The sequence below is a fragment of the Zalophus californianus genome, chromosome 4, assembly GCF_009762305.2.
Source record: "Zalophus californianus isolate mZalCal1 chromosome 4, mZalCal1.pri.v2, whole genome shotgun sequence".
Classification (NCBI taxonomy): Eukaryota; Metazoa; Chordata; class Mammalia; order Carnivora; family Otariidae; genus Zalophus; species Zalophus californianus.
The window spans coordinates 30,528,715-30,552,831 of record NC_045598.1 but is presented as its reverse complement, the minus strand read 5'-3'; the positions used below and the strand labels follow the sequence as shown (position 1 = coordinate 30,552,831).

The 24,117-nt window shown below is 51.9% G+C and overlaps 1 protein-coding gene across 1 annotated transcript in view; it reads right to left on the bottom strand.

Annotated features, from left to right (window-relative positions):
- BMP8A (bone morphogenetic protein 8a) overlaps positions 1 to 20,974 on the bottom strand; it is a 44,069-nt gene extending 23,095 nt beyond the window's left edge. Inside the window, exons 1-2 of the mRNA XM_035727420.1 lie at positions 20,635 to 20,974; positions 205 to 394 (exon numbers count right to left, since the gene is read on the bottom strand). Of these exons, the coding sequence (XP_035583313.1) occupies positions 205 to 394; positions 20,635 to 20,974 (530 nt within the window). The remainder of the gene's footprint in view (positions 1 to 204; positions 395 to 20,634) is intronic.
- Positions 20,975 to 24,117: the final 3,143 nt, after the last annotated feature.

Genomic DNA, 24,117 nt, shown 5'->3' with positions numbered 1-24,117 from the left:
CCGCCCAAGGTCCCACAGCCAGGACAGCAGGGCAGGGAGTGAGGCAGAACCGATGCTGGGCCTCTCCCCGCAGTGACACAAGGCCTCGGTCAAGTATCCTTCTGCCTCTGAGGGTGTGCTCCCCAGGGAGCTCCCCTTCTGTCCTCTGGGAAGTGTCCCCTCCCCGGCCAGGCTTCCTCGGGGGACAGGGTGCAGGGTAGGCACCTGTTGGACTGCTCCCTGACCACCTGGAACATGCTGACGTGCAGGGTCCTGTTGAGCAGGTGGGCGCTGGCCAGCTTGTAAATCCGGAACTCGGCGGCCGTGACCGCCTCGCCCTCCGGGATCTGGGCCAGGTCGAAGCTGAACTCCTTCCAGTGGGGCTCCTGGTGGCCCAGGGTGCGGTCACGCTCCACTACAAGACAGAGTGGGGCCGCCGGTCACTAATGCTCTGGGCAGAACAAGGGGGGAGCTGGGGGCCAAGGCAGCCTGGGTGGGGACGGCTCCGTCCTCTGCAAAGGGGCTTGCTCCCAGGCTCTGCCTCCTGGGTGCTGAGAGGGTGCGGCAGGGCCGTGTGCTGAGGTGTCCGGCACAGGGCCCGGCACACCGTGGTGTCAGCAAGAGCAGCCTCCGCTTCTGGCCCCCAAGCCCCAAACCCAGCCTGCCTCACCCATCCCCTGCTGGCTCTGGGACCCAAGGATGAGGCAGAGGGCAGGTCCCTCCTCTGGGAAGATTGACATCAGACCCAAGGCAGAAACGGGCCACGGGGGTGGGCAGGGACAGAACCGAGTACAGTCTGAGGCCAGGGCTGTCCAGTCTGCCAATGTGTCTGCTCAGGATCCTGGGGGAGAGGAAGCGTTTGCAGCTGACACTGGGGCTGGGCCTCGAAGGGTGAGAGTGGATGTGCCCCCATATCAAGGGAGGACACTGCAGAGGAAGGACCAGCGTGAACAAAAGTCTAGGGTTGAGGAACAGATGGCACAGGCAGGGGAAACAACAGCCATAAAGACAGCAAAAGGTGAAAGGATGGCAGGTCCTGTTTGGGGACAAAGTGGAGGAGGAGGGAGGTCAGAGGGAGACTTGGAAAGGAATAAGAGGGAGCAAGGTAGCAGTGACAGCACCTGGTCACACCTGGTCAGGTCCCAGGGAAGCTGGACGATCCCGTGATGGGGTGCGATCTGAGCAGGCTTCCCAGGGGAGGTGCCACCTGAACTGGCCTTGAAGGATGGGACAGAGTCCTCTGGGGGGCAGGGAGAAGGTGGCAGGGAAGCCATTCTAGGCAGAGGGGACCTCGGAGGCACAGATGTGCAGTGCGGGGGCATCCACAGATCACTGCTGTGGGGGACTGGGGGGGAGTCTGGCTGTGGTCTGACTCTGGAGAGGGGAATTCTGGCCTAGGAGCGCGGGCTGTGCCTCTGGCCAGTGGGGTTCAGGGTTCTGGGCAGCAGGGGCGCAATGTGGTTTTGGGGGGGTGGAGGATAGGCGCGGAGGGGAAGATGATGCACAGGCTGGAGGGGGAGCTGAGGCGGGCCGGTGGCCGGGCCGGTCTGTCTGGGCAGGAGGCTGGGGTGGTGAATCAATCCCACATTTCCCCCGCTGCCCGGAAACGCCCAGGACAGTATATTTAGTACCGTCTCACTTTAGCCTCCTGTCACTTTCAAACGCCGCAAATCTGTGTTTCCGGAAAGCAGGGGCGGGAGCCGCCCAGCACCTTCCCCAAAACCCAACACTGAGATTTTAATTACATGTTTGTGAGTCTTTTTAAAAACTCTCTCTGGCTACTGGGCTCAGTGACCACAAGTCACCAGGCTGGTGGCGGAGGCGGATGTGGGGAGCGCTTCCTGTCCTCGCAGTGGGGACCGGGTCCAGCGAGGAACAGGCAAACAGCTGGGCTGGGCGGGGCCGGTGGACACACGCGCTGACAGGAGGAGGTGGGCTTTTCCTCCCCAGACCGCCGAGGAGAAATAGAACGTCCATGCGCTGACCAGGTGCTGGACACGCAGCGCATGCGCAGCCGGGAGCCAGGCTGCTTGGGAGGCAGTGTCGCGGGTGGGAGCCGTGTCCTCCCGCGCACGCGCAGAGAGCATGGGGGGGGGGGGGGCTCTGGACCCGCACCCAGGGATACGTGCCATGAATACTGACACGCACGTCCCCCTCCTCCCCACAGACACACTCCCACTCCCACACGCACAGCTTTGGTGACAATTTCTGTGGATTCAGGGGCCGCACAGACCACCTCTGTTCCGTGGCCGTGTAAGAATCCCGGATGTGCAGGACGCCATAGGTCTAGGCTGGTGGCTGTGACAGGGTTTGGCCCAGAGCATGAAGAAGAGTGGCTCAGAGCACAGAACACGGATCCGCACACACGGATCTGCTCCCAAGGCTGTGGGGCTGACGGGCCGGCAGTGGGGCCGTGGGCAATCTCTGTCTGCAGGTCTGCCGCTGATTTCCTGTCGGATCTGGGGGCCGAGGGAACAACCCACGAACCCGCCATCTCCACGGGAGGACCACGCTCTGCGGCCTCCCTCCCTTGCTGACCTGGGGGGCCCACGTGCGTGGGGTCAGGAGAGCCCTGTGCACCTGAACTGACCCCGGGTCCAAGCTTACCCCCTGTGGGTTTGTGAACTCGATGAGCCACCCAGTAGAGCTCAGCACAGGAAACTACCCATCCTGTTGTTCCAGGCAAGCACTAGAAAGTGAGACACTGTTAGGAAAGTGATGCTTTTCATCAGAAACTGATAAAACTTCCTGGAGAGCAGCATCATACTAGACATGCCTGTAACTAGACAAAAGGGAGTGCTCCATCTCTCTATGCTAGAACGGTCTAGGTGTACAGCTTTCCAGCAGCTGCTTCTGTGTATTAGAATTGTATTTATTTATTTATTTTTTTAGGGGGTGGAGGGGCAGAGGGAACAGGAATCGTAAGCAGGCTCCATGCTGGATCTCACAACCCCGAGATCATGACCTGAGCTGACGTCAAGAGTCTTAACTGACTTAACTGACCGAGCCACCCAGGTGCCCCAGAAACAGTATTTCTCAAAAGCTGGTGTTAAGTATCTGGATTTGCCCCTACAGTAGCTCCTGGGCCACTGCCCCTGCTTTTGCCACTAACAGCATTGAGAAATATAGGTGCTCTGGCCTGTAGCTGGAGTTTCTGGTCCAGCCCTGACCCTACCAGTGACCAGATACTTTCCCTGGACTCAGTCTCCTCATCTGTGAAGTGAGTATACTAGGAGTCTTTCCACAGAGGGGCCTGAAAGGGCTTTGGGAGGGGCAGGCATTATCAGGTAGGTAGGAATGATGGCCATTCCATAGGAATAGGAGTTGAGAAGGGGTGCTGGCCTCCAATTTCCTCACTTCATCCCTGTATCAAAGTGATAACATCCTGCCAGCACCAGTAGAACCTTCATGTGTGACTCTCAAGAGCAAAGGGGGAGAAAAGGGACGCTTTCAATTTTCTTTTTCTAAATAAAATTATGGAAAGAAAGGTTATGTAACATAAAAATATTAATTCAACTGAAAGGCATTTGGATGGTTTCAAGGTCCCTCCTTTTCACCTGCCTGACCTTTGTCAAGGCACTTGATTCTCTGGGCCTCAGTATTCACATCTGCAAAAATGACCATTTGATACAGGGTCCAATGAAACTGCAAAAGGCCATGTTTGCTACTGTAGTAGGTAGTTGGTTCTGGTCCAGCAAATGCTTCTAACATATTATACAGGAGCATTTCTTTCTTAGTGCACCTTCATGCCAAGCCTCCACTTCCCCAAGGTCTGGAATCTCCCAAAGATGCCCAGGCTCAGAGAGGCAGCCCCTCAGAACCACCACTGAGGCTGTTCTGGCTCAGGCACAAAACAAACTGACCCTTTATGAAAGTGCTGGAGATTCCAGAACATCAGAGCTCCAAGGACAGAGGTCACCACACAGTCTCCTTCCACTTTCATACACACATAGAGATGGAACCCAGGGATCCTGACTCCCATCTGGGCTGCTCCACTACATCAGGCTGGACCTCCACCATCTGATGTTGAAAGGACAGCATAAAAATCCAGCTGGAAGTGGCCTGTTGCTTCCTCCCACCCCCCCTGCCATTGTTGATGGTCTGCAGAGGGAATTTATGGGAAAAGCCAAGGTCTGTACAACGTGATTTCTTGGGTTTTCCCGGACAATTTTTTTTTTGCTACCACTTATGGGGTTGGGAAGTTCATTTCCCAGTTCCCTGGCAGATCTGGCCAGGCTGAAGGAGCACTGGATGCTCCCTGCCTGGCCTATGTTCTGGATCCCAGCCATCTAAGCTATGTCTTGCTAGGAATCCTCTCTCTGGGGTGGCCCTGTGGGGACCACTGATGCCTGGGGCAAGATTTCTGGGTAGCCAATTGTTTCCATCTGCAACATCTGGGGCAAGAATTCCTAATCTAGGGGGGGTCCCATAATTTCACCTTTGGGCATAGGGGAAAAGACTCCTGACTGTACATGCTCAGGAGGCTTTCTATAACACTCAGTTTTCCCATTCATTTTTCCTGGTGACATCCAGGAAAATTAATTCATTTACTCCTACACATTTGAAAGCAGTGCTTCCTGTATGCAGGTCGCTATGGAGGCACTGGGGAAACCACAGCTGGGGACACAGAGCGGCCCCTGCCCCCACTGATGTTACGGAGTTTGCAGTGCGTGGGGAAGCCAGGTAGCAAACAAGGTGATTGTATGTGAGCAGCTATGAAGGACGTCAAGGGAGGGGTGGGACTAGGGATAAGGCAGGAAGGGTGTGTGGGAGTCACTTCATGCTTTTAACTTTATTTTGAGATAATTTTAGGTGATTTAGATTTAGAATAAAGTCTTTGTAAGAACAGAACAGATACTTCCCCTATACTCTTTACCCAGCTTCCCCTAATGATAATATCATACATAACCAAACCACAGCATAATTATCAAAACCACAAAACTGATATTGGCACAAGGCTATTAACTATAGTCTTTTCTAGAATTTTTCCAGGTTTTCCACTATTCATCTTGAATGTTCCTGACTTCCTTCTAGGGTCCCACATCACATTTAACTGTTAGGTCTCCTGGGTCTCCTCTGATCTGTAACAATTGCTAAACTTTCCTTTTCTTTCATGACATTGACACTTTTATTTATTTTTAATTTTTAATTTTTTTTAAAGTAGCCTCCACTTCCCATATGCCCAACCCATGTTGGGCTTGAACTCATGACCCTGAGATCAAGACCCAAGCCGAGATCAAGAGTCAGATGCTTAACAGCTAAGCCACCCAGGTGCCTCAGGACATGGACACTTTCCAAGAGCGCTGGGCAGTTATTTTGTAGCATGCCCTTCAATGTCAGTTTATCTGATGTTTTTCCATTAGACTGAAGTTATGGATTTTGGAGAAAAATATGCACATCAAATTGGACAACATGGTGGTATTATTCCTAGTGATATTAATGGATTCTTTGATTAAGGTGCTGTCCAGGGATTCAAAGAGGCTCTGTGACCTGAGAAGAATCTGATAAAACTCAACAGTTGTTGATGCTATGATAGTCCATGACCCTGTGAGGTGGGCTGGAAGCCACTTGTGGTTTTTAGCAGCCAACAGAGGCTCTTGACAGCCAGTTCCATCGAGACACCTGGGCTTGGCAGGGCATGGGTCCACCATGAGGGACAGACAATGCCACCACTGTTTCCACAGGTACCCTATTTTCTACAAAGCTCCATGTGGAGAAGCAGTCAGAGTTTACTTTCTTAAGTCCATTACTATAGCTCCAGGAAAATTAACAATCACAGGACTCTTGGCCTTCTCCTCCAGCCTCTGATAAAATGATCTCTGCTTTCCACATTTGGTTATGGGTAAGGATGCTGTGTGCTGGAGATGTCCTTGACCATCATGGCCACTGACTACATTCTGCCTCTGAGGATCTGCACCTACTACTCACGGGCTACATCGCCAGATGCCACACCCTGAGTCCACCAGTCCAACATCAACAATGGCTTTGGATATTTTTGTGACTTGGACAAAATTTAAGGGTATCCGCATGATCTAAATCTGTCTTGTTTCTGACCAAAAAGTAAGACTTCAAAAGACATCCTCTTCCTTTAGCTCAGAGTGGCTGTTAAGAGAACAGAATCTTCTGTCTGCCCTCAAACTCTTTCCCACCCCCACAGGGCCCCCAGAAGGAGCCCAGGCTCTGGTTCCAGCCCCACCTGAGCTGGCCCGGCCCAACCTCATGGCCTCCTGGGCCTTCTGGCTGCAAACGCCACCGCCTGCAGAGGCCCTCCCTAAAGCACCCTCTCCTGAGTTGCCCCCATCCTGCCCTGTCTAAAGGCTCTTTTCCTCTCAGTCCAGCTGTCAAGGCCCCTCGTCCTCCTCTGACCCCACAGAGATCAGCCTGCTGGCCTCTCCCTTCTCCTGTCCCAGGGGGTCCCCATCTCTGGTTCGTGTGCCCCTCTGGATGGTGAGCAACTGAGGGCAGGACCGCACCATGAGGGGTGGAAGCAGGAGGCTCTCAGTGGACTGTCGTTGAGCTCCTTTTGTTCTGGGCGCCCAGAGAGGGGATGTGTCTGCAGGTTCTTCCCAAGCTCCCCAGGACAGTGGGGCAGCCTGCTGGTCTGGGAATGGCTTCCACAGCACAGCGGGTCTCCACCAGAAGCCCTCACATTTTCACTTTGCTGTGGGACTGGCCCCCTTTCACGGCCAGGCTGCTGAGGTGGAGGGCAGGCTCCCCAGCATCCCAGAGGCAGAGGCACTGGTCCCATCTCGCTAGTCCTGCTAGTGACAAGGAAGAGGGGCCCCCTTCAGACCTAAAGCAAGACCCAGGTCTCCGTGGCTGGTGCGTGCCCAGGGAGGAACTGCAAAAACAATCACCTACCAATTCTGCATCTGAAGGGCTTCTTCCTCCCACCCAGAAATCTCAGTGCTGCCCAGAGGAGGCCAAGGCTTCATTTCTAAGGTATTTTTAGTCAGTTTTCATTACTGACTTTTTTCAAGAGCTGCTTCCATAAATGGCTCTGCACTCATGATTGCCGGCCCAGGCCTCAGATGGCTTTAGACCCCAAATTAAAAGGAAACACCCGCACACTCCACCACATCAAGTCGGTCAGGGCCAAAAATAGATCCAAGGAGATTGAGCAAGGATATGATTCCCCAGTGCAAATCCGGGGAAAGAACTGAACGGTGGGAGTTTTCCAGAAAGATGTGGTCACAGTGACACATCCCTCTCTCCCATGGGGAATGGGTTCCCATGAGGAGGTGGATTGGGTGTACCTCCCTGTCCTGGGCCTCAGCACTGGAGGAGCCCCCATCAGTGGGCAGGGGTGGGCACATTCTTTGGTCAGAGCACAAAGGCCTTCAGGGCAAACCTGAATAGATGGGGAAACTGAGGCTCAGAGGGGCAAAGACTTATCAGGGGTCACGTGTCAGGTTAGGGCCCTTTCAGTGGACCTTCAGACTTGATGATGTGACATGAGTGGCCCTAGATTCCCTCTAGGTGGCGATATTGGGATGGGGGGGTCACCTGTTAATGAGGTTCTCCTATCAATGCCCCCCCTTCAGAATGCCTGCTGAAGCCACCTTCCTCCAGGCAGGGCCCTGGGAGGACTGGAGGTCCCAGGGAAGCCTCCAGGGAGATGCCCACCCATGGTGGGCCTCCACAAAGACAGGGAGGGCAGGCCCTGCTCTGGCCCAGCTGACCAGGCCCAGGCCCCCGCCCCTGCTCTCAGCCCCTGCCTCCCCGCTGTGTTCCTCCTCCCTTCACTTTGCTGGTCTGCCCTATGCACCTGCCACACAGGGCCTGGGGTGCTCGGTGGGAGGGGGGATGCCATGAAGAGTCAGATCGGGCCCCTGTTCGCAGGTTGTTCACGGTTTCTCAGGGAGCAGGAGAAAGAGGGGCAAGACATGGCTCTGAATGAGGCAGGCAGAAGGTGACTCAAATCCTAAGAGAAATACATAGGATGGGGGATGGGACTTGCAGCATAGAAGGAGCCTGTCTCTTTAGGAGTAGTTGGGGCCGAAACAGTCAGACTTATGGAAACTTCTGCCCACCCCTTTATAAGTAGAAATGGAGGTGAAGGTATTGTATGCAGAGGGTTCAAAATGAGCAGAGGCACAGCAGGGTGCAACATATTAGCCCTCGGTTAGTAAGTTCCTGCCATGTGACAAGCAGCTAGCCAGCCTCACTGCACATTTTGCCTAGTTCTGCACAACCCTGGGAGTGAGGCCTTATTCACCTGGTCTTAAAGGTGAGGAAATGAGGCTCCAAGACTTTAAAAAGCACCTGCGTAACATTTCCTAGCTCCCAAGTGGCAGAGTCAGGATTAAAATTCGGGTTTACAACAGCCCCATACATGTGTGCATGTTCACGGCACCTTCACTCACAACCCAAAACTAGAAACAATCCAATGTCCATTAATAAAAACGGATAAATGCATATACTTATGGAATGCAATACAACCCAATTATAAAAAAAGAACTATGTGGGTGCCTGGCTGGCTCAGTCAGAAGAGCATCTGACTCTTGATTTGCTATCAGGGTTGTGAGTTTGAGCCCCACACTGGGTGTGGAGATTACCTAAAAGAAAAAAAAAACTTAAAAAAGAACTACAGAGAACTTTTAGAAGCCGGCTCCGCTGAGGGACATCGCTCCAGTGGCTAAGCGGGAGGTGGGGGGGGGGGGGGTGGAACCCTCGCGGGACAGTGTGGTCTCAGGACCCTCGGGGCCACAGAAAGACCGGGGGTGCCTGAGTGCGGCAGAGCTCCCAGGTATTGGAGCGGGGAAGCCAGCTGCAGAGACGGAGCCGAGGCGCGGCCTCTCAGCTCGGGGTTGCCATAGACTGTGATCCGCGGTACAGTCGGGCCACTGCTCCTCCAGCAGGGACCCAACAAGCCGCAGATCCGGGGAAACTCCCCCTCCTCCCCGGGGAGGAGTGGCGCGGGAGCACACCACAAGGATCTGCTGGGTTTGGAGACTCCACACTGAGTCGGGTGCCAGAGATAGAAACGCTCGGTCACAGGCCGGGTGAGCACGCAGTGCGGCCGGAGACCAGGGAGACGGGACTGACTGCTTTTCTCTGGGGGCGTACTGAAGAGCGGGGCCCCGAGTTCTCAGCTCCTCTGAGTGGAGATTGGGAGGCCACCATTTTCACCCTGGTCCTCCAAAGCTGTACCAGAGTTCGGAGGGAACAAAAGCTCCTGAGAGCAAACCCGAGCAGCTTGCTTAGCCAGGACCGACAAGGGCGGGGCAATTCGGCCTCCGGCAAAGACATTTGGGAACCACGGCAACAGGCCCCTCCCCCTGAAGATCTGCACGAACAGCCAGCAAGCCAAGACCAAGTTTACCGATCAGGGAGAACGGGAGAACTCCAGCGCTAGGGGAATACTGCAACATAGAATTCATGGCTTTTTTTTTTTTTTTTTTTTTTTACCATGATTCATTAGTTTTTCAAAGTTAATTTTTTTAAACTTTTTTTTTAATTTTTCTTTTTCCCTTTTTCAACCAACATCTTATCAATCCCTTTTTTTAAAAGAACATTTTTTATTTTTCATTTTTAGAGTCATATTTTATCCCTTCATGGTAGTTACCCTTATTTTTGGCATATATATATAAGTTGTTCTCTCTTTAAAATTTTGAGATACAGTTTCTTCTAACAGATCAAAATATACCCTAAATCACTAGAGTATGGCTTTGTTCTAGTCTCCTGCCTGATCACATTCTCTCCCCTTTTTTTTCTTTTTTTTAAATCTTCTTCTTTCTTTTTTCAAACAACTTATCATATCAATTCCTTTTATAAAATCTTTTATAATTTTCATCTTTACAGTCACCTTCCATCCCTTCATTGTATCAACCCTTATTTTGTACATATATAAGTCTTTCTTCCTTTAAAATTTTAGGAGGCATTTTTTTCTAACAGACCAAAATACACCCAAAATCTAGTGTGTGGCACTGATTTATGCACTAGCCTGATCATATTTGATCATATTCGGGTTTTTTTGTATTGTTCTGTTTTTGTATTTCTCTTTTTTTTTCTTTCTTTTCTCTTTTTTTTTTTTCTTTCCTTCCCTTTCTTTTCCCCTGCTTTCAGGTCTTTTCTGATCTGTATAGAGTATATTTGCTGGGGACGTTGTTAACCTGTTAGCATTTTGTTCTCTCATTCATCTATTCTCCTCTGGACAAAATGACAAGACGAAAAAAATCACCTCAGCAAAAAGAACAAGAGATAGTACCATCATCCAGGGACCTACTCAACACGGACATTAGTACGATGTCGGACCTAGAGTTCAGAATCATGACTTTAAAGATACTAGCTGGGCTTGAAAAAAGCGTGGAAGTTATTAGAGAAACCCTTTCTGGAGAAATAAAAGAACTAAAATCTAACCAAGTCGAAATCAAAAAGGCTATTAATGAGGTGCAATAAAAAATGGGGGCACTAACTGCTAGGATAAATGAGGCAGAAGAGAGAATCAGCGATATAGAAGACCAAATGATGGAAAATAAAGAGGCTGAGAAAAAGAGAGAGAAACAACTACAAGATCATGAGGGCAGAATTCGAGAGATAAGCGATACCATAAGACGAAACAACATTAGAATACTTGGGATCCCAGAAGAAGAAGAAAGAGAGAGAGGGGCAGAAGGTATATTGGAGCAAATAATAGCAGAGAACTTCCCTAATGTGAGGAAGGAAACAGGCATCAAAATCCAGGAGGCACAGAGAACCCCTCTCAAAATCAATAAAAATAGGTCAACACCCCGACATCTAATAGTAAAACTTACGAGTCTCAGAGACAAAGAGAAAATCTTGAAAGCAGCTCGGGAGAAGAGATATGTAACCTACAATGGTAGAAACATTAGACTGGCAACAGATCTATCCACAGAGACCTGGCAGGCCAGAAAGGACTGGCATGGTATCTTCAGAGCACTAAACGAGAAAAATATGTAGCCAAGAATACTATATCCAGCTAGGCTCTCATTGAAAATTGAAGGAGAGATAAAAAGCTTCCAGGACAAACAAAAACTAAAGGAATTTGCAAACACAAAACCAGCCCTCCAAGAAATATTGAAAGGGGTCCTCTAAGCAAAGAGAGAGCCTAAAAGCAGCATAGATCAGAAAGAAACAGAGACAATATACAGTAACAGTCACTTTACAGGCAATACAATGGCACTAAATTCATACCTTTCAATAGTTACCCTGAATGTAAATGGGCTAAATGCCCCAATCAAAAGACACAGGCTATCAGATTGGATTAAAAAACAAGACCCATCAATATGCTGTCTGCAAGAGACTCATTTTAGACCCAAAGACACCCCCAGATTGAAAGTGAGGGGGTGGAAAACTATTTACCATGCTAATGGACACCAAAAGAAAGCTGGGGTGGCAATCCTTATATCAGACATATTAGATTTTAAAACAAAGACTGTAATAAGAGATGAGGAAGGACACTATATCCTACTTAAAGGGTCTATCCAACAAGAAGATCTAACAATTGTAAATATCTATGCCCCTAACATGGGAGCAGCCAATTATATAAGGCAATTAGTAACAAAAGCGAAGAAACACATTGACAACAATACAGTAATAGTGGGGGACTTTAACACCCCCCTAACTGAAATGGACAGATCATCTAAGCAAAAGATCAACAAGGAAATAAAGACTTTAAAAGACACACTGGACCAAATGGACTTCACAGACATATTCAGAACATTCCATCCCAAAGCAACGGAATACACATTCTTCTCTAGTGCCCATGGAACATTCTCCAGAATTGATCACATCCTAGGTCACAAATCAGGTCTCAACCGGTACCAAAAGCTTGGGATTATTCCCTGCATCTTTTCAGACCACAATGCTTTGAAACTAGAACTCAATCACAAGAGGAAAGTCGGAAAGAACTCAAATACATGGAGGCTAAAGAGCATCCTACTAAAGAATGAATGGGTCAACCAGGAAATTAAAGAAGAATTAAAAAAATTCATGGAAACCAATGAAAATGAAAACACAACTGTTCAAAATCTTTGGGATACAGCAAAGGCAGTCCTGAGAGGAAAGTATATAGCAATACAAGCCTTTCTCAAGAAACAAGAAAGGTCTCAAATACACAACCTAACCCTACACCTAAAGGAGCTGGAGAAAGAACAGCAAAGAAAGCCTAAACCCAGCAGGAGAAGAGAAATCATAAAGATCAGAGCAGAAATCAATGAAATAGAAACCAAAAGAAGAGTAGAACAGATCAACGAAACTAGGGACTGGTTCTTTGAAAGAATTAACAAGATTGATAAACCCCTGGCCACACTTATCAAAAAGAAAAGAGAAATGACCCAAATCAACAAAATCATGAATGAAAGAGGAGAAATCACAACCAACACCAAAGAAATACAAACAATTATAAGAACATATTATGAGCAACTCTATGCCAGCAAATTAGATAACCTGGAAGAAATGGGTGCATTCCTAGAGATGTATCAACTACCAAAATTGAACCAGGAAGAAATAGAAAACCTGAACAGACCTATAACCACTAAGGAAATTCAAGCAGTCATCAAAAATCTCCCAAGAAACAAAAGCCCAGGGCCAGATGGCTTCCCAGGGGAATTCTATCAGACATTTAAAGAAGAATTAATACCTATTCTTCTGAAACTGTTCCAAAAAATAGAAATGGAAGGAAAACTTCCAAACTCATTTTATGAGGCCACCATTACCTTGATCCCAAAACCAGACAAAGACCCTATCCAAAAGGAGAATTACAGACCAATAACCTTGATGAACATGGATGCAAAAATTCTCACCAAAATACTAGCCAATAGAATCCAACAGTACATTAAAAGGATTATTCACCATGACCAAGTGGGATTTATCCCTGGGCTGCAAGGCTGGTTCAACATCCGCAAATCAATCAACGTGATACAATACATTAACAAAAGAAAGAACAAGAATCATATGATCCTCCCAACAGATGCAGAAAAAGCATTTGACAAAGTACAGCATCCTTTCTTGATCAAAACTCTTCAGAGTATAGGGATAGAGGGTACATACCTCAACATCATAAAAGCCATCTATGAAAAACCTACAGCAAATATCATTCTCAATGGGGAAAAGCTGAGAGCTTTTCCCCTAAGGTCAGGAACGTGGCAGGGATGTCCACTCTCACCACTGCTATTCAACATAGTATTAGAAGTCCTAGCCACAGCAATCAGACAACAAAAAGAAATCAAAGGCATCCAAATCGGCAAAGAGGAAGTCAAACTCTCACTCTCTGCAGATGATATGATACTGTATGTGGAAAACCCAAAAGACTCCACCCCAAAACTGCTACAACTCATACAGGAATTCAGTAAAGTAGCAGGATATAAAATCAATGCACAGAAATCAGTGGCATTCCTATACACCACCAACAAGACAGAAGAGAGACAAATCAAGGAGTCGATCCCATTTACAATTGCACCCAAAACCATAAGATACCTAGGAATAAATTTAACCAAAGAGGCAAAGGATCTGTACTCAGAAAACTATAAAATACTCATGAAAGAAATTGAAGAAGACACAAAGAAATGGAAAAACATTCCATGCTCATGGATCAGAAGAACAAACATTGTGAAGATGTCAATGCTACCTAGAGCAATCTACGCATTCAATGCAATCCCCATCAAAATACCATCCACTTTTTTCAAAGAAATGGAACAAATAATCCTAAAATTTGTATGGAACCAGAAGAGACCCCGAATAGCCAGAGGACTATTGGCGAAAAAGAAAAGCAAAGCTGGCGGCATCACAATTCCAGACTTCCAGCTCTATTACAAAGCTGTCATCATCAAGACAGTATGGTACTGGCACAAAAACAGACACATCGATCAATGGAACAGAATCGAGAGCCCAGAAATGGACCCTTCAACTCTATGGTAAACTAATCTTCGACAAAGCAGGAAAGAATGTCCAATGGAAAAAAGACAGTCTCTTCAACAAATGGTGTTGGGAAAATTGGACAGCCACATGCAGAAGAATGAAACTGGACCATTTCCTTACACCACACACAAAAATAGACTCCAAATGGTTCAAAGACCTAAATGTGAGACAGGAGTCCATCAAAATCCTAAAGGAGAACACAGGCAGCAACCTCTTCGACCTCAGCCGCAGCAACTTCTTCCTAGAAACATCGCCAAAGGCAAGGGAAGCAAGGGCAAAAATGAACTATTGGGATTTCATCAAGATAAAAAGCTTCTGCACAGCAAAAGAAACAGTCCACAAAACCAAAAGACAACCGACAGAATGGGAGAAAATATTTGCAAATGACATATCAGATAAAGGGCTAGTATCCAAAATCTACAAAGAACTTATCAAACTCAACACCCAAAGAACAAATAATCCAATCAAGAAATGGGCAGAAGACATGAACAGACATTTTTCCAAAGAAGACATCCAAATGGCCAACAGACACATGAAAAAGTGCTCAACATCGCTCGGCATCAGGGAAATCCAAATCAAAACCTCAATGAGATACCACCTCACACCAGTCAGAATGGCTAAAATTAACAAGTCAGGAAATGACAGATGCTGGCGGGGATGTGGAGAAAGGGGAACCCTCCTATACTGTTGGTGGGAATGCAAGCTGGTGCAGCCACTCTGGAAAACAGTATGGAGGTTCCTCAAACAGTTGAAAATAGAGCTACCATATGATCCAGCAATTGCACTACTGGGTATTTACCCCAAAGATACAAATGTAGGGATCCGAAGGGGTACGTGCACGCCAATGTTTATAGCAGCAATGTCCACAACAGCCAAACTGTGGAAAGAGCCAAGATGTCCATCGACAGATGAATGGATAAAGAAGATGTGGTATATATACACTATGGAATATCATGCAGCCATCAAAAGGAATGAGATCTTGCCATTTGCCACGATGTGGATGGAACTGGAGGGTGTTATGCTGAGTGAAATAAGTCACTCAGAGAAAGACATGTATCATATGACCTTACTGATATGAGGAATTCTTAATCTCAGGAAGCAAACAGTGTTGCTGGAGTGGTGGGGGGTGGGAGGGATGGGGTGGCTGGGTGATAGACATTGGGTAGGGTATGTGCTATGGCGAGCACTGTGAATTGTGCAAGACTGCTGAATCACAGGTCTGTACTTCTGAAACAAATAATGCAACATATGTTAAGAAAAAAGAAAAAGAAGAAGACAGGAGGGGAAGAATGAAGGGGAGTAAGTCGGAGGGGGAGACGAACCATGAGAGACGATGGACTCTGAAAAACAAACTGAGGGTTCTAGAGGGGAGGGGGGTGGGGGGATGGGTTAGCCTGGTGATGGGTATTAAAGAGGGCACGTTCTGCGTGGAGCAGTTGGTGTTATGCACAAACAATGAATCACGGAACACTACATCAAGAACTAATGATGTAATGTATGGTGATTAACATAACAATAAAAAATTTTAAAAAAAAGAATACATGAAGAAATCTGCATTAAAAAAAAGAACTACAGATACAACGATAACAAGCACGAATCACAAAAAAATTATGTTGAGTGAAACACAGATATAAGAGCGCATACTGTGGGTGCCTGGGTGGCTCAGTTGGTTAAGCGTCTGCCTTCAGCTCAGGTCATGATCCCGGAGTCCCTGGATCGAGTCCCACATCGGGCTCCCTGCTCGGCAGGGAGTCTGCTTCTCCCTCTGACCCTCCCTCCTCTTGTGCTCTCTCTCTCTCTCAAATAAATAAATAAAATCTTAAAAAAAAAATAAGAGCGCACACTGTATGACCCCAGGTGCAAGAAGCCAAAGACGGTTGACATGAATACATTGTGATAGAAGTCCGAGAGTGGTTGCCTGGGGGCGATGGGCTGGTGACAAAAGGATCCCCAGGGGCACCCATGTCACCTGTTTCTATGTGGTCTGAATGCTGTATATTGAGCATGTCTTATTTTTGTAACGTCCAACCAATAAAGACACTTTAAATAGGATTCTCAGTTTACAACATACAATCAAGACAATCCAATTCAGCAACACTTAATGCACCTAATGATGGGCCAGGCGCCCACCTGGGTGGAGAGGCAGCTTCTATACAGAAGAGCAGAGGAGACAGGGAGCAGACCTGCTGGGCGGCCTTGGGAAAATCACCTAACTTCTCTGAGCTTCACTCTCCTCTTCTCAAAACATAGATGTGACCATAACTGTGATGCAGATGAAGGCACAGACCTGGAGGTTCTGGGCACGTGATCCTCACCAGGAACCATCTCACATGGTCCCTGAACAGTCCCGCTGGGTGGGTACCCTGAGTGCCTCCACTTTACAGAGGAAGAAACTGTGGCTCCTGGAGGTGGCCTGGAAGGCCCAGATCACACTCACAGCAGGCGGCGGCATCAAGATGCAGATTCTGTCTGAGTCCCAGGTCAGAACCCCCCACCCAGGTCCGCTCTGCCCTCCCCTTGTCCTTCCACTCCTGGCTTCCAGATAGGGGGTGTCACCGTCTAGACCACTCGACAACCATCTCTGTGGCTTATCCATTTACTATTTGCTCCCCTCAGAAGGCTGGTTCCACGAGGAGGGACTTGGTTAGGCTCACTGGCACATCCCAGTAACTAGAACTGTGCCTGGCACGGAGCGGCTACCACACGACTATTTGTTGAGCGAATTCATGAAAAATGAAAGAATTCCTGAGTAGAGAACCAAAGAGGGAAACCTGGGTGGCTCAGTCCGTTGAGCGTCTGCCTTCGGCTCAGGTCATGATCCCAGGGTCCTGGGATGGAGCCCTTCAGCTCCTTGCTCAGCGGGGAGGCTGCTTCTCCCTCTGCTGGCTCTGCCGGCTGCTCTCTCTGCTTGTGCTCGCTCACTCTCTCTGACAAATAAATTCTTTAAAAACAAATTTTTTTTAAATAGAGAAAAAAAAAAAAGAATGAAAGAAAGGGGCCCTGGGGTCATGGAGACCAAGCATTGCCCCTTCAAGGTCACAGGGCTGAGGAGGACGTGCACCAGGTCCCTCATTTCCACTAAGCCCTGCCGCTCCCCAGTCCAACACCTCAGCTCAACAGCCCCGTCCTCGGCTGCCCGAGGCTCGGGAGTAAGTCTGGTCAGAGAAGGGTCGGGACAACAGTGAAGACGGCTCTGTGCATTTCTGGCTAGACCTCTGCCTGCAGGGCTGTTTGTGCCTCCGTTTCTCAACCGGGAACACGGCACCTGCTGTCCCTCTGACTCAAGGTGGAGAAGGACCAGGAGGAACATGCAGAGCTGGCCATTCCTGCCTCATTCCTCCCTCACCACCGGCTGGACCGGCCCGAGGTGCCCGAGGTACAGCCAGTCAGACCCACGCTCCAGCCCAGGGCAGGGGGTGGTGCTGTGAGGAGCTGTCCCCAACACAGGGCCACGGGGTCAGGGCTGGGAGGCCCCTCATTTTCTGATACGTCACTGTGAACTGGACGAGAAAACAGAGGCCCAGGGAGGGAAGGGAGGTGACTCGGGACAGGAAGGAATCCGTGGCGGGTCCAGGCGGTATAAGAACGTGAGTGTTGCCTCCCAGCTCAGGGCTCTCCTCTCCCTGAGCACAGGAACACCCAGGACGGACCGCGTCTGCTCCACATGGGTACCGGCCCCCATTCTCGTGTCCTGACCAAGGGGAGCCAAGAGTGTACAGTCTGAGACTGACAGGCCAGGCAGGGGTCCCAGCTCTGACCACAGCCCTGGCCTCCGTACAGAGACACCGTCAGCCATGACACGGGCTTCCTTAAGCATCTGCTTGGGCACAGAGGCCTGACCCACAGGCCGGAGACCTGTGACAGGCCCGTGGGCTCTGGGTCCCACAGGCTGCCGTGGGTGGTCAGGGACCTAGCAGGTACCAGGTCTGGCTTCTCGGGAGCCAGATGGGGCCAGTAGGAGAGGTGGAGCTGGAGACACAGGTACCGGAGCTGGGGCGTGGGCGCGGATAGCGCAGCGACTCTACCATTAGACTCGTGGTGGTTCAAGGGCCTGGGCCTCCAAACAAGCAAAGAATCCTGCTAGGTGCCTAACCCGAAGGGGTTCGACCCGCCCCCACAGCCTAGGTAATTACCAGTTAAAACCACTCAAACTGAAAGAGTTCTACTAGTGCAATTAGCACATCAGAATAAAGAAGGCCCTTCTGACAGCTGGCTGGGCCCGCCCACAGACAGGGCTTCCGCTGAACAAAGATCTGCTTGTTAAGCCCACAGCGTCCGAGGCCTTAGATCTTAATGAAACACGCACAGACAGCGTGGGAAGAAGCTGGCATCTGGAATCCACAGGCCCTGGATGACGTCATGGATGTGCTGTGTGGCCCTGGGCTGGCCATTTAACCTCTCTGAGCCCATGAAAAGGGGGCTGGTAAAAGAGCTCACACATTACTAGATGGATGAAACAAAGACTCTCCAGGCTACAGAATTTCAAGTGCTAGTTTTCATTCTAAAAATAGATATAGGGACGCCTGGGTGGCTCAGTTGCTTAAGCGGCTGCCTTCGGCTCAGGTCATGATCCCCAGGTCCTAGGATCGAGTCCCACATCGGGCTCCCTGCTCAGCGGGGAGCCTGCTTCTCCCTCTGCCTGTTTGCCCCGCTTGTGCTCACTCTCTCTCTGACAAATAAATAAAATCTTTTTAAAAAATTAAAAATAAATAAATAATAGAAATTGATATAGACACCTTTTGGTTTGCTTTTAAAATCTGTTTCTGGGTTGTACATAAGAAGTGTGGGACATTCCCAACACACCCAGCCAAGGCTGGACAGCAGCTGGGAGGGACTGGGGTCAGCAGGGACCAGGCCAGGTGCACCTACAAGAAGGCTGACTTTCTGCTCCTCCCATCTATCAACCAATGACACAATAACCTTGACGATGTATTGATCTCTACGAGCCTCATTTTACAAGGAAGGATCTGTGACTCCAAGACGGCAAGGGACTTGCCTAAGGTCACACAGCAGAGGCAGGAGAGAAATCAGACTTGTCTGAGCTAAGGGTGCTGCTGGATTCACAATAGCTCCTACCAAGGCTGTGCATGCCTTGACCAAGGTGATACTGGGGAAGCAGGACATTGGCTGGGCAGTGACTCACTCTAATGGATGTTGCCCTTAGGGACATTCTCAGGATGACTGTGTCCACAACCCCACTTGGTTCTGAGCCCCAGGTCAGCTTGTCCTGAGGACAGGGCTCTAGCCTCAGTTCCACACGTGGTCTCTTTTGTCCTGAGTCTCCACCCTGCCCTTAACCTGGAAGGTGGCATTCAGAACCCACTGACCAAGTCCTGTGCCTGGGACCTGGCTCTCAGCAGAGGTTAACAGCCACTTCCTGCTGCTCACACCCCACCTCAGCCACCCACCAGCTCTGGGGTGTGGGGGACAGAGGTCTCCTTGGCTGTCCACTCTGCCTGCCCTAGTAGAGGAAGCAAATGGCTGAAAACCCCACAAAACCTGCTGCTGCTCCATCCCCTGGGTTTCTCTGCCTAAACCCCTCTGGAAGCTCTCTCCACCCTGAAAGCCTGCCCTCCTGACAGTAGCAATATCGCCTCCTTGAGGACTGGATGTAGGGCCAAACAACCTGAGCCTGTCCTGTTGGGCTAGGGAGAGGCTGTGCTATCCTGGGCATGACATTGCCTCTCTGAGCTTCAGCGTCCTCATCTGGGAGATGGGGATGAGTATCATTTCTGTTCCCAGGGTTGTGCGGAGGGGTAAGACTGTAGGTGAAGGGATGCTGGTGGCCTTGGCAAAGGTCCTGTCTCCACCCCAGCCTGAGCTGCAGTCCTTGAATCCCCAGATCCAGTCTGGTGTCTGCTCCAGCCCAGACCCCTGGCCCTCACTGGCCACAGACAGAAAGCAAAGCAGATAGGGGACGTTCACGACTGTAGATTAAAGAGCATTTAGTAATGGGAAAGACATCTTTGAGTACTCTAACCACAAATGGCTCCACGACTTGGAGAAAAAAATTCCGCAGAAAGGAAAGGCTGGGCTTTGTGTGGAAGAACGACGAGGGTCCAAGGGGCCTACTGGGTCCTTCCACCGGTCTGGACACTCACTGCATGCCAGTCATGTCCCAGGTGCTAGGCCCAGGGTGACAAGATCAGGGACTGCCCCACTGAGCTCAGAGTGTACTCCTGCCCCGCCCGCTGCCCTGACAGCCACACCCTCACCTACAGGAGCTGGGGCTCTGGCCAGGGAACAGGCAGCTGTGCACTCACGACACCTGGGTTCTCAGCTCCGGTCACTTTGATGATGTGACCGGGGCTTTCCACACTGAACTTTGTCCCTCTCTCCAGTACCGCCCATATCACTGTGACAGCATCCCGGCCTGTTTACTCATCTGTCTCCCCAGGACCAGACGGTCTTCCTGGCACTGCCCGGTCCACCCGACATGAGATGATGATTCCTACCCTTGGGTGTGTTCGGGAGCGGGACGAATGCGCACATCCCTGCGACTCACATTCGCGCCTCTGCCCCTGCCGGTCCCCCAACCCACGAGGCCCACAGTCCTTGGACTTGGTGGCCCTGAGCCCCACACTTCCCACCCTCTGTGGGGGCGTGGCCACGACCAGGGGGCACCTGTTCGCGGCAGCGGCGCACACAGGCCAAGTTGGTGCACCGGCCCCTGTCGCCCGTGCTGGGTCCCGGGGCCCCGTCCGCACCCGCGCGTCCACGCGGAGGCCGCACGGTCACCGGGGCCCCGGACGCCCACCCGGCGGCCGCACTCACCCATGTTGACGAAGCTCATGACCAGGTCGGCGCGGCCCGGGGGCCGCTCCGGGGGGCCGCCGTCCTCGTCGTCGTCGTCGGCCATGGCGTGGTACAGGTCCAGCATGAAGAGCGGCGCCGACGCGGGCAGCCGGGCGGCGGCGGGCGGCGCGCGGGGGCGGGGCCGGGGCCGCCCGGGCAGCCCCAGCACCGCCAGGATCTCGCGCTGCATGTCGCGGCGCTCGCGCGGGCCCAGGCGGCGGGCCGGGCAGCCGGCCGGGGGGCGCGGGCCGGGGCCGCCGCCGCTCAGCGCGCACAGGGCCAGGCCCACGAGCCACAGCGGTCCGGGACGCGCGGCCATGGCGGGCCGGGCGGGCGCTCAGCGGGCGCGCATCTGCTCCGCGGCCGAGCCGGGGCCGGGGCCGGGGCCGCCCCGACGGCGAGCGGCGGGCGAGGCTCGGGGTCGGCGGTCGGGCGGGCTCGCCGGGGCCGCGGCGCTGTCTCGGCGCGCCTCCCGCGCCGCACCTGCTGGGCTCCCGGCGGCGTCGACGAGGCCTCCGCCGCCTCACGGTAGGAGCTCCTTCGGGGAGCGGGGACAGGAAGCCAATCTGTCTGTGGCCGCCGTGCCGTCAGGCCGCTGCTGCCGAGGCCGGCTCAGAGGCAGGGGCGGCGGGCAAGCTCCCGTCGGCGTCTCCTCAGTGGGACCAGCCGTCTGCGCCGCGCGCCCCGCCTCCGCCGCCCGTGGGGCCCGCGCGCCGCCGTCGGGCCCCGCCCCCTCCGGCTTCGACCAATGGGGGCGCGGGGCGGGGCCAAGGCCGCGGAACCCTCGCCGCGGGAAGGGGCTGGGGATCTCGGTTGGTGTCGCGGGTGCTGGCGACCCGGAGATGTGAGCCGTTTTTGAGAGCTGGACGGGTCTGGTGAGGGGTCCCCCGTCCAGCCGTCGGAACTTCGGGGCCGTGCTGGGCTCCTCTCCTAGCCACTGGGGGCGTCGTCGGGCGAGCGAGGGGCCTCGGCCTGGGGACCCCAGGGTAGAGGCCCTGTCCGGGGAAATCGGGGAGCTGCACTCCCGCGGGGCGCGTCCTCGAACCCTCTCGCCCGGGCGGGGATCTGGAGTCTCCGTCCCGCCTGCGGAGCGACCCGGCGGCAGTCCCGCCTGGTGCGCATTGTGTCGCTCCGGGACCTGAAAGGCCTCAGTAGGGTCTAGAGGTAGGGGGGCACCGCAGGTGCCAGTCGCGCCCGGGGAGTGGGACGCGTTCCTCTGCCAGCCGCCGCCTCCTCAGTTCCTCCTTGGCCACCCGGCGCCTTCCCCGCTGTCCCCTTGCACGCGCTGTTGGGGTCTTCTCCTTCCCCGACACCTGCTCAGTCTTTGCTCCCGGGCGCCCACACACCTGGCTCCGGTGTGCTCCCGGCCCGCGCCCCAGGCGGGCTCCCCACACTCCGCGATGTTCCCGTGACCGCATCGTCACCGCAAGCTCTCGCTGTGAGCCCTGCGGTCCCCGGTGCTGATCCCGCCGCGCACGGGAGACGCGCACCCGCCTCCAGCCGGGCCAAGGAGCTCTGCGGCCCTTCCGGAGCGCCCGGGAAGCTCCCTTTGTGCATCTTAATTGTCAGGAACCCCAAGGGCTTGCAAGAGAAGGCTCTGCACGGAAACCCCTCCATTGACTCAGCCCCCTTCCGCACACTCTGCTCTTCCTGGGCGCCCTCTCGCTGCATTTATTCATTTATGGCTCAGGCGCTGCGCTGGGAGGAAGTGACACCTAGACTGAGCTCGGAAGGCTGGAAGGAATGGGCCTGGGATGACAGGAAAGGTCAGTGGGAGAAGAGCGTGCCAGGCAGAGGAAACTGCTGGTGTCGTGCGACTCCAGGGAGCGTAGTGCAGGTACCACTCCGCACTTAGCGTGTGCCATGTGTGCCCTGCATCACCGCTTTAATGCTCGCACATATAGGGTAGACGCCATTTCAACCCCTTCTTTTAACAGACGAGGAAACTGAGGCACGCAGAGGTTAAGGGACTTCCCCTGTCGCACAACAGTGGAGCTAGGCTTGGGCAGGTGAGCTGTTCAGTGGAACCTGGAGAGCCTGGGGGGCAATGGCCCGGGTGAAAGTGAGGCTGAGGGCCGGGCAAAAGATGGACCCAAAGGACCTTGCAGGAAGACTAGATGAGGGCCCTGGACAACAGATGATAACGTTATGGGGCCCCAGTGTGGATTCACTATTAAACTTCAAAATAAATTAAGAAGTCCACCAAAACTAAGAATTCTCCATGATCACTTCAAACTTTTAAAAAGTATCAAAACTGGAGTGTTTAGCTGTCTCAGTTGGTAGAGCGTGGGACTCTTGATCTCGGCTTGTGAGTTTCAAAAAAAAAATGTCTTTTAGGGGCACCTGGGTGGGTCAGTTGTTAAGTGTCCGCCTTCGGCTCAGTTCCTGATCCCAGGGTCCTGGGATCGAGCCCCGCATGGGGCTCCCTGCTCTGCGGGAATCCTGCTTCTCCCTCTCCCACTCCCCCTGCTTGTGTTCCCTCTCTCTCTGTGTCTCTGTCAAATAAATAAAATCTTAAAAAAAAATCTTTTAAAAATATCAGAACTTTGGGGTGCCTGGGTGGCTCAGTTCGTTAAGCGTCTGCCTTTGGCTCAGGTCGTGATTCCAGGGTCCTGGGATCTATCCAGGAGTCAGGCTCCTCGCTCAGTGGGAGAGTCTGCTTCTCCCCTTCCCTCTGCCTCTACCCCTGCTCATGCTTGCTCTTTCTCGCTTGCTCTCTCTTTCTCGCTCACTCTCTCTCAAGTAAATAAATCTTTAAAACAAACAAAAAAATATCAGAACTTTTACATCAAATTTTAAATCTAAATAGTCATTTGTTGGGGCACCTGGCTGGCTCAGTCAGTAGAGCATTTGACTCTTAATCTTAGGGTCCTGAGTTCAAGCCCCATATTGGGTGTGGAGCCTACTGTACATAAAATAATAAACAAAGAAACAATCATTTGTTGGTGTCTTAGGCCCATGCTTAGTCTGCCTTTTACCCAACGGGTGAATTTCTACACTGTTTATAAGCCCCTTAAAGATGTTACAGCTTAGCCACTGAAAATGCCTGAGACAGAGTCTGCTGCAGGGGCGAATACAGACTGGAGGGACGAAGATTAGAGTCAGGGCCCACAGTTGGGAGGCAGGTACAGTAATGAGGGCGGGTGGACAATGACCATGATCCTTTTTGGTGACAGGGTGGAGGCTGGACGAGAAAGCAGTCGAGGAGGCTGCATCCCCCAGGCTTGGTGACTGCATAGAGAGGCAGGGGCAGAGTCAAGGGGGCATCCCCGTGTCAGGCTTGTTCAGGGCCTCAGTCTCCTGTCCTCTTCACTGTCCTTCTCTGGGCATCCCTCTGTACTCCCCTTGGAGTCCACATCAACATCATCTGGAGCCTCAGGTCCTGCCTGTAATCCTCAGGTTGTGTATTGTACAACACTGGGCTTCCAGCTAGACTGTAAGCAGCCCAGTGCGGGCTGATTC